The 18427-nt window shown below is 35.6% G+C and overlaps 1 protein-coding gene across 1 annotated transcript in view; it reads right to left on the minus strand.

The window, feature by feature from the left end:
- Positions 1-10944: 10944 nt before the first annotated feature.
- Positions 10945-18427, minus strand: part of TMEM30A (transmembrane protein 30A) — a 56934-nt gene continuing 49451 nt past the window's right edge. Inside the window, exons 5-7 of the mRNA XM_074237336.1 lie at positions 16679-16819; positions 14984-15190; positions 10945-13804 (exon numbers count right to left, since the gene is read on the minus strand). Coding sequence (XP_074093437.1) covers positions 13611-13804; positions 14984-15190; positions 16679-16819 — 542 coding nt within the window. The 3' untranslated portion in view covers positions 10945-13610. The remainder of the gene's footprint in view (positions 13805-14983; positions 15191-16678; positions 16820-18427) is intronic.

Here is an 18427-nt window from a genome sequence, read left to right on the forward strand (position 1 = left end):
TATCTGCTTCTCCCTAAACAGGTGGCTGTTATTAAAATTGCTGACTATTTCCATGACTCCACTCCTGAAGCTAAGAGAAACAGGTTAGCTGATAAGGCAGCAGGGAGGAAGCACTGACTTCTCCAATTCCCATAATGATCTCCTATCCCATACCAGCTGTACTTCCCCCTATTGATTTGATAGCTTTGACACAAGCACAAGGCTTAATCTCTCTCCTGAGACACTAAGACAATGAGAAAAATGAGGGTGCATCCTTGATCAGGAGACTGGACTGTGGAAGTATGGGTCCAGAGTTGTCCCCCCCCCCCCACCAATTACACCATCTATTACTACAATATTTGTATTCTTTAAGTCATTGGGGAGCTGATTAGCTTTATGAGCTTGCTTCAAAGCACTGATGGGGGATATCAAGGAAGGTCGGAGGACATAGTCTCCGGAAGTTCAATTTGTCTCCTGTATAAATCCTTCCAAGCCTTTTAAACCTCCTTTGGGCAAATTCCCCTCTCACTCCTCTTTTTTTTTTTTGGCAAGGCAAATGGGGTTAAGTGGCTTGCCCAAGGCCACACAGCTAGGTAATTATTAAGTGTCTGAGACTAGATTTGAACCCAGGTACTCCTGATTCCAGGGCTGGTGCTTTATCCACTGTGCCACCTAGCTGCCCCACCCCACTCCTCTTCTTTTGAAATTTGGCAGATTGACTTCATTCATCTACCTTCATGTAATGGACACAAGTATGTATTAGTCATGGTAGGCATGTTTTCAGGTTGGGTCAAGTTTCCCCTTGTCATTCTGCAACTACTGGAATTATTAGAAGAATTTTATATGAACAAATTATTCCTTATTGGGCAGTTCCACAGGAAAGTCATAGTGATGGGAAGTCATTTTACTGGCAAGAATCTTAAAAAGTTTTTGGAAGCCTGGGAAATTCATCAGCATTCACATTATGCAGATCCCCAGTCTTCAGGACTAGTGGAAAGAACAAATGGGGTACTTAAAAGGGCTATTAGGCAAATTACTTCTGACCTCAAAGCTTCTTGGGTTAAGATACTGCCCATTGCTCTTGCTTGGAGGTGTCTATCTGTGGGATTAAACTAAACTGTCTCCCTAAGAGATTGTTACAGGGAGGCCTATGCCCTTGACCCTGGTGGAGATCTCTCCTCTGGCATCACATTATCTCCACAAATTCTGTGTTAAACTTAGTCAACAAATTCATAAACTTCAGGATCTTGTTTCTTAGTCTTGTTTCTTAGGATTGCCTTTTGAGACTAGCCCTTATCTCTCCTGGTGACTGGGTATACTGGAAGAGACATCTGAGAAAGCACTCTCTGGAGCCCCGCTGGGAGGGTCTCTTCCAAGTACTGCTTACTACCTTCACTGCTGCTAAGCTCCAGGTTGTGGATGCATGGATACATCTGTCTCATCTGAATAGTCCCCAGAACCTGAGTGGACTTCAGAGCCTTTTGGTGATCTTGTCCTTGAGTTTCAGAAGGGTCAGAAAAAGCTGATTTCAGAGGTGAACAGCATTCTCAAGACTCAGGACCAGGCCTGTAAAATGTCAACTGACTTCCATACTTGACTTTTTTTTAGACTTTATACTATTAATAACAAGTACAGAAGAATTTGTGGGTCCATGAGATTTCCATATATACTCAATAGCCATATTCCTGTTTCGTTTTATTTGTAATCATTGTTACTTCCCTTTTTTCCCCCTTACCTTATTTCCTCCCTGCAATCTATCCCTACATGGGAGGGGTTTGGTAGTGGTTTCTGATTGTTTTATTTCTTTCTCCAATGAATGAAAGATAGCTATTTGGGGAAGAAACTCATTCCTTCTCTCACATACCAAAACACCCCACTGGAGGGTTCATTCAGAAGGCAGCCAAGTTGTTTGATTTGTCTACCTGTTGGTTGTGTGTACTAACCCCCTGGGATTCACTGCTGGTTATTATCCTATCTCTGCCATTGAATGGGGAATCTACTGAGTTAAGGCACAGGCCCATCCATGTAAAACCCTAAAGTTTTCTGAGGATGTAGCACCTAACCTACAACTAACAGCAAAGCAGACACATGAGTATGGAAAAGGAAGATGACTGAAATTTTCCTAAGTGCTCCTTCTGAAAGAGGTTGAAGGAAACTCATATCTCTCTAGAATAAATGTCACTTGGATGCAATTTTCTCTGAGGTTAAAAGGATCTTAGTGGCACCCCTTGCTGCTTTCTGCTATCTTGCAAATCACATTTCTAGAGTTCCTGTAGGAAGTCTTGACCCAGCCCTCTGTAATTACACTATCTGAGTCTATCCAGGAAGGCATTATGGAGTTACAGGAACTAAGAGAAATTTGCTTTTTATAAATTTGGCCTGTGATCAAATTCTAGGAATAAAACTTAAGGGAGGGGGGCGGAGCCAAGATGGCAACAAGAAGGGATCAAGTCTTAGGAGCTCTCAGATAAAATTCATCAGCTAAGGACTCTAACTAAACTTTCGAGAGACAGAACCCACAAAGGGACCCAGTGAGCCAGTTCTCCTACTCAAGGTAACCGGGAAAAGAGCAGAAAGGCTCTGCTAACCCCAGGTCAAAGGGGCGGCCCGCAGGAGGGGTGGCCCACCAGAGCCAAAGAACTTCAGCCTCCTGGAGGCAGCCCCAGGGCTCTGGGAGCTGCGGCTCACAGCAGTAGGGGAGTGTCCTGAGCTGCACCCCGGGGAGCACCGGGCACAACGTGGGGGAACAGCAGGGGACCCCTGCCAGAGCAAGCACTTGGAGCCCAGCCCTCAGGGCAAACAGTGAGCAGCCTGGTCTTTCCCCAGCCCTGATCCAGGAAACAGAAGCAGGTGGAGCAGGTAAGCAGGAGCCCCCAGGGCATGAGCCCATTGAGCTGAGGGAGGGGAGTGAAGAGAGACTGCCCAGCTCTGTCCACTGCCTCTGGAACAGGACTCTGAGGCTCTGACCACATTCAGATCCTGATCGCAGTATAGGCCCCCCCATAGAACAGCAGGACCCCCCCACCTCAGCCCCATGGCAGAGGGGGGCGCTTATGGTCATTCACAGACCAGGAGGACAGAGCCGCACACACTGAGACCCTTGTGGGAGTGTCCCAAAAGCTCAGGAAGAACCCCAAAACCAGGCCCAGGCTGGAAAAATGAGCAAGCAGAGAAACAAAAGGAAGACCATTGAGAAATATTTTGCAAATGAGCCCAAGAAGGATGAAAATACTCAGTCTGAAGATGAGGAAGCACAAGCTCCTGCATCTAAAGACTCCAAGAAAAACAGAAATTGGGCTCAGCCTATGACAGAGCTCAAAAAAGACTTTGAAAATCAAATGAGGGAGTTGGAAGAAAAACTGGGAAAAGAAAGGAGAGAGATGCAGGAAAAACATGAAAATGAAGTCAGCAGCTTAGTCAAGGAAATACAAAAAAATGCTGAAGAAAACAGCATGCTAAAAACCAGCTTAGGTCAAATGGATAAAATAGTTCAAAAAGTTATTGAGGAGAAGAATGCTTTAAAAAGCAAAATTGGCCAGATGAAAAAAGATAAGAAAACTCTCTGAGGAGAACAAATCCTTCAGACAAAGAATAGAATTCAGGGAGATTGATGAATTTAACAGGAATCAGGAATCAATACTTCAAAACAAAAAAAAAATTATAAATTAGAAGAAAATGTGAAATATCTCATTGAAAAAACAACTGATATGGAAAACAGACTTAGGAAAGATAATGTAAAAATTATTGGAATACCTGAAAGTCATGATCAGGAAAAGAGCCTTGACATCATTTTCAAAGAATTACTACAGGAAAATTGCCCTGATATTCTAGAAGCAGAGGGCAAAAATAGAAATGGAGAGAATCCACCGATCCCCCAGAGAAAGAGATCCCAAAAAACCAACCCCTAGGAATATTATAGCCAAGTTCCAGAACTCCCAAGTCAAAGAGAAAATATTACAAGCAGCCAGAAGGACACAGTTCAAATATCGTGGAGCTGCAGTCAGGATCACACAGGCTTAGCAGCAGCTACATTGGAAGCTCGTAGGGCTTGGAATACAATATACCGGAAGGCAAAAGAGCTTAGAAGGCAACCAAGAATGAACTACCCAGCAAGGCTGAATGTCCTTCCTCTTCCAGGGAAAAAGATGGACTTTCAATGAACCAGGGGAATTTCAAAGGTTCCTTTTGGAATGGCCAGAGCTGAACAGAAGGTTTGATCTTCAGATACAGGACTCAAGTGAAGCATGGAGATTGGAGGAGAGGGGGGAAATATGAGGGACTTAATGAGGATGAACTGCATGTATTCTTGCATTGAAAAATGACACTGATAATACTCATATGAACCTTATCAGTTAATAAGCAGGTAGAGAGAGCTTTTATAGTTGAAGGACAGGAGAAAGCTGAATTCAAAGATAAAATATGGTGTAAAAATGGAGTCAATAGAAAAAAAGGGAAATGGAATGGGAGAAAGAAAAAGGAGAGGGGGAATAGTTCAAGATATTTCACATAAGATTTTTTTATTACTACAATGAGCTATTGCAATGATATGGAAGTGGGGAGGCAAGGGGGAATGAGGGAACCTTTGCTCTCATCAGAGATGGCTAGGAGAGGAAACAGCAAATATACTCAATGGGGTATAGACATCTGGAGTAAGAAGGAGGGGGAGAGCAGGGGGAAGGGGTGGGGATATGAATAAAGGAGGAGAGGATGGACCATGCAGGGAAGAGTGGCCAGATATAACACATTTTCTTTCTTACTTTTTGCAAGGGGCTGGGATTGGAAGGCCTGCCCAGGACCACAGGGACAGGTGGATTCTAGGCCTAAGGGGTGGTATGGGGGCCCAGGGCTTCTTGGCCCCAGGACCAGGGATCTGTCTGCTGCGCCACTCAGCGACCCTACAGCAGAGTCAGAGTGAAAGGAGAGAGAAAATGTAGTACACGGTAGTGGAGAAATAAGGAGGGAGTTGCAATCAGCAAATGGTGGGAAAATATGGAAATAACTTTTGTGATGGACTTATCATAAACAATGAGATCCACCCATGATGGAGTTGTTGGTGTTGGAACAAAGACTGAAGCACATTTTTTGTTATTATTTGGGGGAGGGTGCAGGGCAAGTGGGGCTGGATGGCCTGCCTGGGGCCACATAGAGGGGTGATCTTTGGGTGTCTGGGGCCGGATTTGGACCCAGGTGCTCCTGGCTCAAGGGCCAATGCTCTGTCTGCCACCCAGCCACCCCTACTATTATTACCATTTTATTTTATTTTGGGTCTTTTTTTTCTTTTTTTTGGTTTTCGCAGGGCAGTGGGGATCAGGTGGCTTGCATGTCACACGGCTGGGTGATTGTTGGGTTTATGAGGCTGGATATGGACTCGGGTGCTCGTGGCTCCAGGGCTGGTGCTTCGTCCATTGCGCCACCTGGCCATACCTACAATTATTACTATTTTTTTTATTTTAATTTTTTTCTCTCCCCTTTACTTTTTCATCCAAGCAAGTCTATCTATATTCATGGGGGAGGAGGGGTATTTTACTTGTAAACAAGAATATTTTATTAATGTAAAAAAAAACATTTGTACAAAATGAGAATAAAAAATAAATTAAAAAAAAACTTAAGGGAGTTCCTCTGCCTCCACATTTTGTGATGGTAGGCCAGATCCTTGCCAAGGTCATAGTAACTTTTTATCATTGGTACACAAATTAAAGGGGATTGCCATAAATTTTGGACTGATAAAACAGGGGATCAGTTTATTTACTGGAACCTCTATAGAGATTAATCTGGGCAGATAAAGGGTTACGATGGCTTATCTAATAGTCCGTTTGAGTCCTTCCATGGGAATGATTCTGAGTTGGCTTCTGTATAATGATACCTTAAAGGATCCATTTAATCCTGCATCTCCTTGGTAGAGCCCTATCCCTAACTACATAAGCCCCCTGGGTACTATTTCATGTTCCATCACCCTGCCATCCTCCCTAGGGATGTTTTTTTGTGTGGTTTTTCTTTCAGACTCTCCCTCCTCAGTGGTCAGGTTTGTGTACAATTGGCCAGGCAGCACCTGATCTGTACTATATTCCTGGGGTCATGCCCATATCTTTACCAGTTTATGATCTTAAGGCTATGGAATTTCACCCCAGTCTGGCCAGTTGCTTTTCATTCTTGTCATGATTTTCTCCTCTTGCTCCTGATAGGAGGTGCTGTAGTAGCCTCAGAAATGAGAATGGGAGTGGGAATAGCCTCTCTTATGAATTCACAAGAGGTCTATAAGTCCCTATCCACAGAAATGGTGAAGAATCTGAAGTGTGTAGTTGACTTCCTGGCAGGAGTAGTGTTACAAAACTGGCGGGTATTGGATTCCCTTTTAGCAGCAGAGGGTGGAGTCTGTTTTTTTCCCTTGGCGAGGAATATTGTTTTTATGTTAATAAATCTCAACAGATGCAGGATATGGGGTGGCTAGGTGGCACAGTGAATAGAGTACCAGCCTTGGAGTCAGGAGTACCTGAGTTCAAATCCAGACACTAATTACCTAGCTGTGTGGCCTTGGGCAAGCCACTTAACAAAAACCTTTAAAAAAAATGAGAAACAGGATAATATAGAGAAATTTCAGAAGGCCACTCAGTTGAGGGTAATAGGCATTGAACCAATCCTGGCTTGACATTTTTAGTACCCTACCCTCAGATATAGGCAGTTGGATTAGGTCTATCCTTTTGTCTGTTAAGACTACTGGCTATCCTTGCTGTTATCCTTTGCAGAATGACAGCAGGGGTGGCTGTGGCCACTAGATGTACTACTATGACAAATAAGGTAGACATCTGTTGTCTTATTGCATAGGATGGAAGAGATTAATAATGCCCCATGGTCACATCAGGAATGTCTAAAAAGAACTTCCCATCATACCCTCTGAGGAAATGTAAAGGTGAAAAGGTCCTTTTTCCTCTCTTTTGGTCTGCAAGTGGCATTATGCACACCTTTGACTGAAAGGGGAGAGTGATGGAATGATAGTGATATAAGATTTAGTATGATTGTTAGTATAATTTTGTAATTACTTTTGCATTTTAAAATATGGTAGTAGTAATTCTGTAATAATCAAACATTATGAATAATGTTCTCAACTATATATATATATAGATAGATAGATAGATAGATAGATAGATAGATAAGATAGATCAGTTGGGATTACTATACTTTAAAAATTTTTAATTCATTTCCCCCCCTCCCTTTCTCCATTTTTCCTGCAATATCATCATTCTATGTGTTGATAACTACATTTTTAATTCAGAACATCTGTTTATTATATCTGCAAGTGTTGAAGCATATTAATGGAAAAATTTAAAGAAAATTTTTGTTTCTATGTGTTGTTTCAAACCTTTTGTTGTAAAATCACCTATGAAACATGGATAACATTTTGTGACTTTTTTCCTGCTATTCATTGTTGTCACTATATGATCATAAACAAAATATGGCATTATTTCTGATCCTTTAGTTTATGAAGTTTAGAGATGAATCTCTGTCTGATTATAGGAAAATGCTATATAATGTTATGGGACTGAAATTGGCTTCCTATCCTAAGTCTGAAATCCAGGTAATAAAAGGAAAAGACTGGTAGGCCATAGTCCATAGAAACCATAAGAAAAGAAACCCAAGAGGGGTTTATTGAAATTTTAGATGGAAAAAGTTTATTGGGGCAAGAGTTGAAAAAACAGCTTTTCAGTATGATCTCAGGTTGAATTTTTTCCTGACTCAAAGTTTGCCATGAATGTGACATTCAGGAAAAATCTCTCTTACCTGGCAAAATGAATTTCTGGCTTGAGGCACTTGACCACCTACCTGACCTCCACCTGGAACAGACATATAAAATACACAAGGGGCCACTGTCCTTTTCTTTTATGTCCTTGATCTTTTGGTAAGTTGTTATAATCATGTTAGACAATCAATGTTAAAATCAGGTATAGGAATTTGAGTAATTTGGGCCTTCATTATCTAAATTCAAATAGATTAATGTGTAGTTTGGCATAACTGTTAATGAAGGTTGATTTTGTATCCTCCAAATGGGGAAAAACAAAAATAACTTCTATTTGTAAATGAATTTTCTGTGACTACCAAAACAAATTGTAAATCATAAAGATCTAAGGGATTTCAGAATTTCATTTTTAGTAATGATATTAAGTGTTAACATATTAAGAAGTTTCAATAGAAAAAGGGAAAATCTCTACAAGTAACCTGCATTGAAGAAATCTCTGTACTACATCCTAAGTCACAGAACTTCATAAGATGACATCAGAAGAAATGGACCTGAATTCTTTCCTTGCTGCTGTGTGCTTCCATATATCTGTTTGTACACACACACACACACACACACACACACACAATTAGCAAAGGATTGCCCCCTTTTGAATCTCTGTAATTTTAAGTTGTGATTGTATTACTCACTTGTATTATTGTTATGGATCTTACATTACTTGCCCATGGTTCTTAAAATCTAAGTTCCACTGATACATTATTTTCCAATACACGCATTATCTTCCTAAATTTTTATATGATTGATATACAAATGACATTAAAGTTATCTAGCTCAAAATGGGGGAATGTCTAATCTGATATTTGTTAAAATGGAATTAATATTTCTTGATGTATATATTTCTGATCAGAAGTTAGTCTCTTAACCTTTAACTAATACTTATAAAATGTCAGTCTATGTAAGTCCTGCCTCCTACAAGGTTGACTTCACCCATGTCAATACCATCTGGTCATCTCAATATTACCATCAATAAATTCCTTACATAATCAACAAAATTCAAGATTAAGAGACATCATGGATGAGAGAAAATCCTATTGTTATTTGTAAACATTTACTCTTCAGCATAAGTGGAATTCCAGTCAATAGGAATTTTAAGCAAATATTATAAGATTTGAGAGAATCATATTGTAAAGCCATGTCATCTATATGAAATCTCATTGGTTGGCTGCCAAAAGTTTTATGATTCTTTGTTCATTTTGTATAAAAATGCCTCCCCCCAAATTTTGTATCAATATTGGCATTTGCAAGAATGCCATCCACCCTTGTGTTTTGGTAAATCCTAGAGAATTAAACTTGATTTATAAAACTAACTTGCAGGGGCAGCTAGGTGGTGTAGTGGATAAAGCACCGGCCCTGGAGTCAGGAGTACCTGGGTTCAAATCTGGTCTCAGATGCTTAATAATTACCTAGCTATGTGGCCTTGGGCAAGCCACTTAACCCTGTTTGCCTTACAAAAACCTAAAACAAAACAAAAAAACTAACTTGCTATTCAATTTTTCTCAACTTAAGGAAATTTTGGTTAACACAAATGATTTAATTGCTAAATCTAATGGCCTCTTCTCAATCTATCTCCTCCTTGCCTCTGCAATGTCTGACACTGTCAATCAACTTCTCTTTTATACCCTCTTCTCTACTTCTACCACTACTCTCTATCCTGGTGATTTTCTTTGCTTGAGAATTTCTCTTATCCATGGATGTAAAAGTCATGATTTACTTACTCTCCTCTAATTTTTTAACATGGTATGATCTTTTAATATGCAAATCTTGTTTCTATTTTGAATTTATTGTAGGATATGGTATATCAGTATAGGTCTAATTTCTGCCAGACTTCTTTCCATTGCTCCCAGAAATTCTTATCAGATAGTGCATTCCTCAGGTAATTTGTTTTAGGGTTTAGCAAATACCAGATTATTAAATTTTATGATTTCTGATTCTCCCTTTCCTAGATTACTAGTAGTCATTTTTCTATTTTTTTTAAACTAATATCAAATGTTTTTTGATGGTTACTGCTTTAAAATATATGTTCTAATATGGAAAGGCCCAGTTATTTCTTAAAGTTTTTGTGATAAAAGTATGTAGTTTCCTTTCATTTCTTGATTCTTATCCATTTTCCAACATATTATTCTTCCCTTTGTCCAAATAGTGACTTCATTCTCTATAATAGATGTTGGTATATAATGTACATTCATATTCATAGGAATCTCTTTGCAAATGTTCAGTGTGTAAAGCAATGTGAGATCAAATATTTCATGAAATATTTTACTTATATTTATATTTTAAATTATATATAGATGTACAATAAAACTTAACTTTTCCTCTTTTATGTATACTAAGAATATCTGTATGGTTTGATTCCTCTGGTAGTTTTTTTCGGTTTATTTTTCTATAAAAATTAAATATTTAGATACCAATAATTAAAATAATTAAATAGACAGACTTAAGAACTTTGCAATTTTTGCACCCTTGGTAACTTTTTTATGCCAATATGCCACTGCCTCTGTAAATGGACAGTACTAAGGGCTCTTTTGTATTTTCATCAGTTTCTGGCATTATCCTTAGCCAAAAGATTCATTATCTAATGGCTAATTGAGTTTGTTTTCCTCCAGTGGATAATAGATAATAAACCAGGGTCATCTGCACACAAGAGTTAGTAAAGCACAGACTAGTAAAGCACCAGAAACTGGTAGAGGGAAAAATTATATCTTGCTTTCAAAAATCTCAGGAACCTGCATTTACACAGTTACTCAACAGCAGCATAATAATACTAAAGTAATGTTTCCAAACCGGATGTTAAAAGTTTGAGGAGATGACCAAACTGGGTGCCTATTCACTAACAATTTTTTCCTTTCATTCAAAATAACCAGCTAACTTCTCAATATCAAATAATCTTTCCAATATGTCACATTTTATACCTTCTTCACCTCTTTTACTGACATATTTTTACTTCTCTTTAATACCAATCTTAAAACAGTTTGACTAGAGTTCAGGTGAGAATCTGATAATTTCTTAAATAGTAGGTAAGAAAAAGTTTTCAAACATAGAAATATTTATCCATTCCCCACCGTATCCCACTTCAACTACTGCAGTTATGGTTGTTTGTAGCACCTAACACTACTACATATTAATATCCTCTGATTTGAAATATCCATAATTTTAAAAAAGTAAAGATGACAGCACTGGAAATATTAAATAACAAGGAATCATTAATATTTATTCATTTAACTTAGGCTGCAGTTGAATTTGATTGATAAAATATATTATTAACAAGACATGGCCAATATAACAAAGTAATCCAGTTCATTTTTATTAAGGTATAACGATGCTAACAATCTTTCAAAAATAAGAAATTTCATCACCATCCAATAAACAAATTATATACCAACTGAACTCTCCCTTTGGTTAGGAATTTCTCTACTAATATATAATAAATTTCCAATAAAAAAAACCCTGCTTTATGATTTCAATAAAATTTCTTAAGCCTTTATTTACTGCATAACTACTTAAAATGGGAAACCTTTCAACAACTCAAAATAATTACAGCAAATTAACACACAATTCTTTAATGTATTTACTAATCTTCTCCAAACTATAAATTAGGTGCCTTTAAAATTAAGTTTAATTTTTTTTGGAAGAAGAATGCCACCTTTATTATAAAGCCCAGAAGTTGGCATAAAGCCTATAAGGTAAAAATATTTCTCTTCCCTCATCCTTCACAAAGATCAATAAATATTGCATATGGACTATCACTAGATAACAGGATTTTTATATGGCTCAAATGAGGGGAGAAAGGAGAGAATTTAGACCTAAACCATATTGATAAATGGATAAACTTGAAAGCCATTTTAGGTTCCATCTTCAATACAAATTAGATATTCATGGAAGAGCTCTTCATTTGTTCTTTTAATGGCACTCCTAATGGCTCAGATTAGATTAAAAGATGTAAAATATTTCTCCTTATACTCCTTGACATCAATTTGTACAAGAAAGAGAGAACGTCTAATTAGTGTAATTCCTACAGAAATAACTTATAAAGTGGAATATTTTAAATGTTGAAAACAAGTGACAGACTATGGAGAATTAACTTTAAAAAAAATGGCTCCCATATAAGGAACATATTATATATTTATAGGGTCCGATTATTGAAAGTTTCCGCAGTAGTCACATGTAAAGGATGCCATACAAGTAAATTTCTTATGAATGAATAAGGTCAATGTATGACTCATATAATCTAATTGTAAATTTATATAAAATATCAAGACGTGTGGCACCTTTCATACTATTAACCATTACACTGTTGAAATGAGCATATGTCTAATAACAATACAACACCCAGACTTTTGATTTAAAACATAACATGGAATATAAACCACAAATTCAAAACAAATTTAACTTTTTCTATGTATATGTATAGATACATATACTGAAGACTGAATTTAGTAAACAAAAACAGTTTGAATTCAATTAAGCTGTCTTTTCTTATTAAAACATGTTCATGCATGTAGAAAATAACTTTACATTCACTTCAAGAATAAGTTTCATTAACAAATTACAGCATTTATTTAATATTGAATATGTATAATTTACCAAGATAGCTGCATATAAAATAACTTCCACCATATACAGTATAATTTATCATATGCATAATTTTCCTTAGAATTTAATCAGTAAGTTTTAAAGAACTTTGTTTAAAGTTAATTCCTAGGAAAATCAACCAAAGAAATTGGCATCTTAATTATATAAGAGGTTGAACATACACTCATACATCACATCTATGAAAATGGAATAATTCCTAGTTAAAAAGAATAATATTCTAAATGTGTTCTAGACTACAGCTTTAATACACAAGTCAAAACACTTACCTGTAAAAATAAACTTAGTTTGAGATACTTCAATGCTGAAACAAATTTCTCAATGCTAAACATCTCCCATAATGAAATATTAACTTTGTATATTTAAACCTGATTTATCCTTAGGCAGAAGGCATGGCTTTCAACCAAAGACTACTATTTTCCCTTTTCAGTTTCTCTTCTTTTTTCTCTTGTGAAAGGGAAGCTCCAAGGGAAATAAATAACCAAGATGTGAAACATTTATAGTTAGCTGGCACACCTGGCTTTACTGACTTAAACAATGGAAATAAAAAATTTTAAATTCGATCCAGAAGGTAAGTGGCCCAATCTCTTTAGGCATGACTAATAATTTATTCCTATGCTACGTATATTATACGTGTCCTGTTACATCAGAGCTAGGCTTGAAATAGGTCTCTAATGGATAGACTGAATATATTAACTACCTTAACAAAGATGGTACTTGAAGCCTATACACACAACTTTTGGAAGAGAGGAAATGTTTTATTTAGATCTAGTTTTCTTTTTCTTCTCATAATCTTTTGATTCCAGAAAGGATATCAAGTATTAATATATTCTTATACATCTTGTTATCCTTTTCTTGACAAAATAAACATACTTATACAGCCTTATAAATGTATATAATATTACCCATAGAGCACAAATATTAAAGCAGCAGATAACATTACAAGGGAAAGAGGTTGTTTACATCATGTGGCCTGTCCAAAAAAAAGCAAACATAAAAAATCATTTTAGCAGTCACAGTGTTGACATGATCAATATAGCTATAGCTAATTTCTGTTGATATACCCGTCATATTTTCACAAGTCATCCAAAGTGAAGAAGCATGGGACAAGGCTCTTAAAAAAAATTAAGGGAAAAAAAATATTACGCATCCAGTTCAGAAATGACCTACTAACCAGACATTTAGCATTCAACAGCGAGGCTGGGTTGGACTGGCCTTGACACACATGCAGATTTCTTTTCACAACACAAAATTAATTGGGAATGTCAGCACTATTATTTCGGTTTCCATATTTATGATGAATTACTAGCAGTACAACTCCCAAAAGGAAGCAAATGGATCCAACAGTGATGTAAGCAATTCCTAAAAATGGATTTTTTCCTCCCATCCAGGAAATGGTGCTCAAGATCATCCGTTTTCGTCCATCAAAACTATGTACTGGATAATCTGAAGATAGTATAGGAATTTTTTTTGTGTAATCAGCTAACTTATTTTGAAAACACTATTTAAATCAGCATTTTACACTTTAAATTTTTTTTGACACAATTAATTTTTTGCACTTTGTTTCCAAGATGTAATTTTCTTATAAATACCCAAGAGAAAATAAATTCTAAGATTGCTAAAAAATTAGACATGTTAATTATGGGACTGGGGAAGAATGTAAGTGAACAAATTTGAGATATTTTCAATAAACAAAAGGCTTATCTAAGTATTACTAGAGGACTTACTGTTCAATTTATAAAGCAATTATGAATAAATATGCAGTCTCCTTTTATATATGTATATACATACATATGTATATATAGTGAAGAAAATCTTAGTGACTTGACCAGGATCATATAGTTAGTGTTTGAGGTCAAATTGGAACTCAGGTCTTCCTGATTCCACTGCACCACCTAATTGCCCTTACTCTACTTACTTAGTAAGAAATATAAGGCAATACTGACAAATTATCTGGACTCCTTGGATGAATTAGCATGTAATTGTTAACAGTACAAGAAAATTTAGGTTTCTTAAAACTTAAAACAAAACATTTATAAGATAGGTTAACTACATTCAAATAAAATAACCCATCCAGAGAAGCAATGTGGTATAGTGAAAAGAGAACTGGCACTGGTCAGGAAGTTCTGATCTAAGTCCTTTATGGTTCTCAGAACTTGAGCAAGTAACCGAAGCCACTCATGGTCTGGCCAACTCTTAAGATGTAGAGTGTGTCAAGCTACACTGCTGGTGGAAATCTCCTCTCTTGAGTTTCCTTTATCAATGAAATCACGGGTCCAGTCGTTATCTACAACCCATTCATACTCTTATTTTTCATAACTAAACTAGTATTTCATCTGATCTTTGCAGCTTGCTGGTTACAAGTGGAAAAAATTTTAAATACTTTTGTCATTTGATGCGCTCGAATCCCTAAAGCTGCATTGGTTTCCAAGGAACTTTTCTGAAAGCTAAGATTTGTTCAGTTCAAACAGAAAGCATGCTCAAGTATAATCTTAAGTAAAAACACAAGCAAATAAATAAGATTACGACACAAATTAAAAACCAAATTTGTTTAGCCAATACTTAAAGATATCTCAAAGAATTTTTTTTCTAAATCTTGATTCTATAAATGTAACAAAAGGATACTGTAGGTGACTCTCAAAAGGTAATGTCCAACAGGCAGAGTTGGATGTAATCCACCTTTTTTCTCTATCAGACGATAAAGCTTACGAAAAGTGGGTAATGCTGCAGTACGCATCCAGACAATAAAATCCTCATTTATGAATCCATTGTTTTCATCATCTTCATCCAATTCATACACTGGCTTAGGCCAGTTTATAGGCTTTGTTGTACCTGGAACAAAAAAAAAAAAGCAAAATTTTCATTCCATCAGAAGTTTTATTAAAAAATTATATAAAAACTTAAAAATACTTAATTTAAAATATTTTTCTAGATCTTCTAGATTTAAATGTAGTCATCTACTGATTAACTCATAATTTCCTGTTTTGCAAAAAACACCTGATTACACTAATAACTAAAAAGGTAGACATTTGTTGGCATACAGAACACTAAAATATATAAATAAAACACTGAAGTACCTTTCAAAACACAATTTTTTTAAAAAGTAAAGATAAAACAATGGTAAAAGATCAGAAGAAATTTTTGAAAAAAATCATCTAATGTTTTTATTTTTAGGGGAACACTTAGCCACAATATGATGTAAATATTAAATTTAAGTGTAAGAAGACCTGAATTTAAATTCTAGCTCCAACATCATTTAATTTATTCTTGGTTTTTTTTTCAAAGTATAATATTTAGATAACAGTACTCATGAAACCTACTTCAAGAGAGCTTATGAGAATATATTCTGTGAATAATTCTAAAGTAATCATATAAAGACTTATATAAACTTTAAAACAAAGAATATTCATGAAATAGCAGTAACAAATTATCCCTTCCACACTGTGGGATTAGGGGTATGTTGCCCCAGCAAACTGGAAAATCTGTTTAAATTTTTTTGCCTCTCTGTACCAGATAAGAAGTCTGAATTATTATAGAACTGAATGACAAAATATGTTGCTATTATACAAAACTATACATATATTTTATGCATTTCTGTTTTTTTAAGCTTTTTTTTTTGCAGGGGGGGGCAGCGGCTAGGTGGCGTAATGGATAAAGCACCGGCCTTGGAGTCAGGAGTACTTGGGTTCAAATCCGGTGTCAGACACTTAATAATCACCTAGCCATGTGGCCTTGGGCAAGCCACTTAACCCCATTGCCTTGCAAAAACTAAAAACAAAAAAAAAAAAACAAAAAAAAACAACTTTTTTTTAATGTTGTCTGCTGGTCTTCACATGAGAAGCATCTGCATAATCCCCCCCCCCATTTAATTTCTTACATTGACCCATGATAAATCAAAACCAGAATCAGAAAAGTCAAGATGTGAAAGGGATAACTATAATTTCAGGATTAAAAAAAAATAATTCCTTTAACAGCAAGGAGAGGGACCACTGGGTGACTGGTATAAGGAGTTCATAGTGAGAACTCTACCAATGCAAACCTATAGTCTTACAAAATTAACTGGGGTACTGAGAAATCAGGTGATTTGCTCGGAATCACAATACCTGATTCTTCCTGACCCAAGGCCAGCTCTCTATATACTGTTAACCAAACAATTATTAAATCATCCTACAATTTACCTGTAGAGATAATTAAGTTTTAATAGGCAAGACTGGAAAGTACAAATGACTCTTCTAGCATTCTTCAGGTTCCCTACATATGCTATTTAATATTTATATATTAAAATAATATCAAGTTTTGCTTGGTTATTTTTAATCTTACCTTTAAAAATTTCAGACAGGTTACTACCTCCATGTGGATTTCTGAATTTCACATTTTTATCTGTCCACCAAGCAATACCTTTCTTATGCAGAGGAACACGTATAGGTAAACTTCCATTCATCTGAAATAATTCTAATGTATCTAAAATGAGACAAAAAGGTATAGTAACTTTATGCTCTTACTTGATAGTTTCTCATTCTTAACCCATCAGGGATTATTGTTCTTGTACTTCCCTTTCTTTCTATGCTTCATCCTCCTAGGGTCAGCTAATTTGCTAAACTCATTAAACTAATGAAAGAAAGATATGAGTTCCTTAAGGAACTTCCTATTGTTCCAAGCCATAGATGCAGAATTTTATAAAGACAATGAGGGGAGAAATAACAATAATTTGATATTTCTAATTTATTTCATTAAATAGTAAAAATTTATAAATTAATACAAATGAGATTGATGTAAAAATCTCTGGAATCAATTAAGATAGATACACAACAAACAAATTAATTGCAGGAATTCTTAACCAGTTTTATGTTACAGATTCATTTGACATTATGGTGAAGAATATATTTTGCTATCTACTTTCAAAATTAACTGAAATGTTAAATTCACAGAACCCTAAGATATCCATTGATAGATCCCAACTTAAAAGTTTTTGATTTAATATGTGCTTTGTTTTTAAAAACTGTATCCTGAGAAAATTATCAATAATGTTTCTGACCTCTGGTATCTCAGATCATTCCCCTTTTGTTTTTATATTCAACTAAACTTATCATAAAAGTACAAAAATATAATCCAAAATAGGAACTTATCAATAAAAGTCTACATATATACCTTTCTGATTCCCATATCTACCCTTAAAAAAAAGTTGTTGTTTTTTTTTAAAGAGAAAGCCAATGTGATATAGTGAATAAAATGTGGGACTTGAAGTTAGAAAAATTTGGGTCTTTGGTAGGAATATCATTTCCCCTACCATGACCAGGTCAATGAAACTCCCTAAACTTTGGATTATTCTCTAAAACTTCAAAAATCCTAGATTACAATGAGTTTCCAAAATCACAGGTCCTTGATAATATTCTTTGACACAGCACAGATATCATATTTTCAATTTTGTTAGTTGCACTTTTTGACAATAAGGCTTGTTAAATATAGTAATTTCTCTATTTCTGAACTGTTAAGATATCATTTTTGAAAAATGGTACACATAAGATATCACTCTAACAGTCTTCTTGTACTTAACTTATTTCAAATTTTTCACTATTACATACAATACTACTATAAACATCAGTATATAAAAAGTTATTTCCTTTTTAGGTGTTTTCTGGTAGCAATTATGTAATGCATGTTTTAATTACACATTAATTTCCCATAATTACCAAGTATTTTTCTAAATACATCATACTACTAGTTGGCTACATAAAAAGGGAATTCAGGTGTATGTTTTTGTTTCTTTTTTTAATGACCAAGTAAATGAAAATTAGAAAGGTAAAAACACATTCATACCCACATCCACTCACCAAACTACTCCAAAAATTCAATAATGGATTGCTAAGTTAAATAGCATTTGCATTACCCATTGCTCCTCTAATTTATTAATATTAATGGTTAGTAGGCAATTCCATTATGTATCTAATATAGGACAGAAAGCTAATGAAGTATGTATTTCCTTTGCTAAGTACTGATCATTCTTCTTTCTTTCCTGCCCTATGGACAAAAGGTTTCCCAGGAGGATAGAAAAATTTACTAAACAAGTCA

Source organism: Macrotis lagotis, chromosome 5 (assembly GCF_037893015.1).
Source record: "Macrotis lagotis isolate mMagLag1 chromosome 5, bilby.v1.9.chrom.fasta, whole genome shotgun sequence".
In the NCBI taxonomy this organism is placed as follows: domain Eukaryota; kingdom Metazoa; phylum Chordata; class Mammalia; order Peramelemorphia; family Peramelidae; genus Macrotis; species Macrotis lagotis.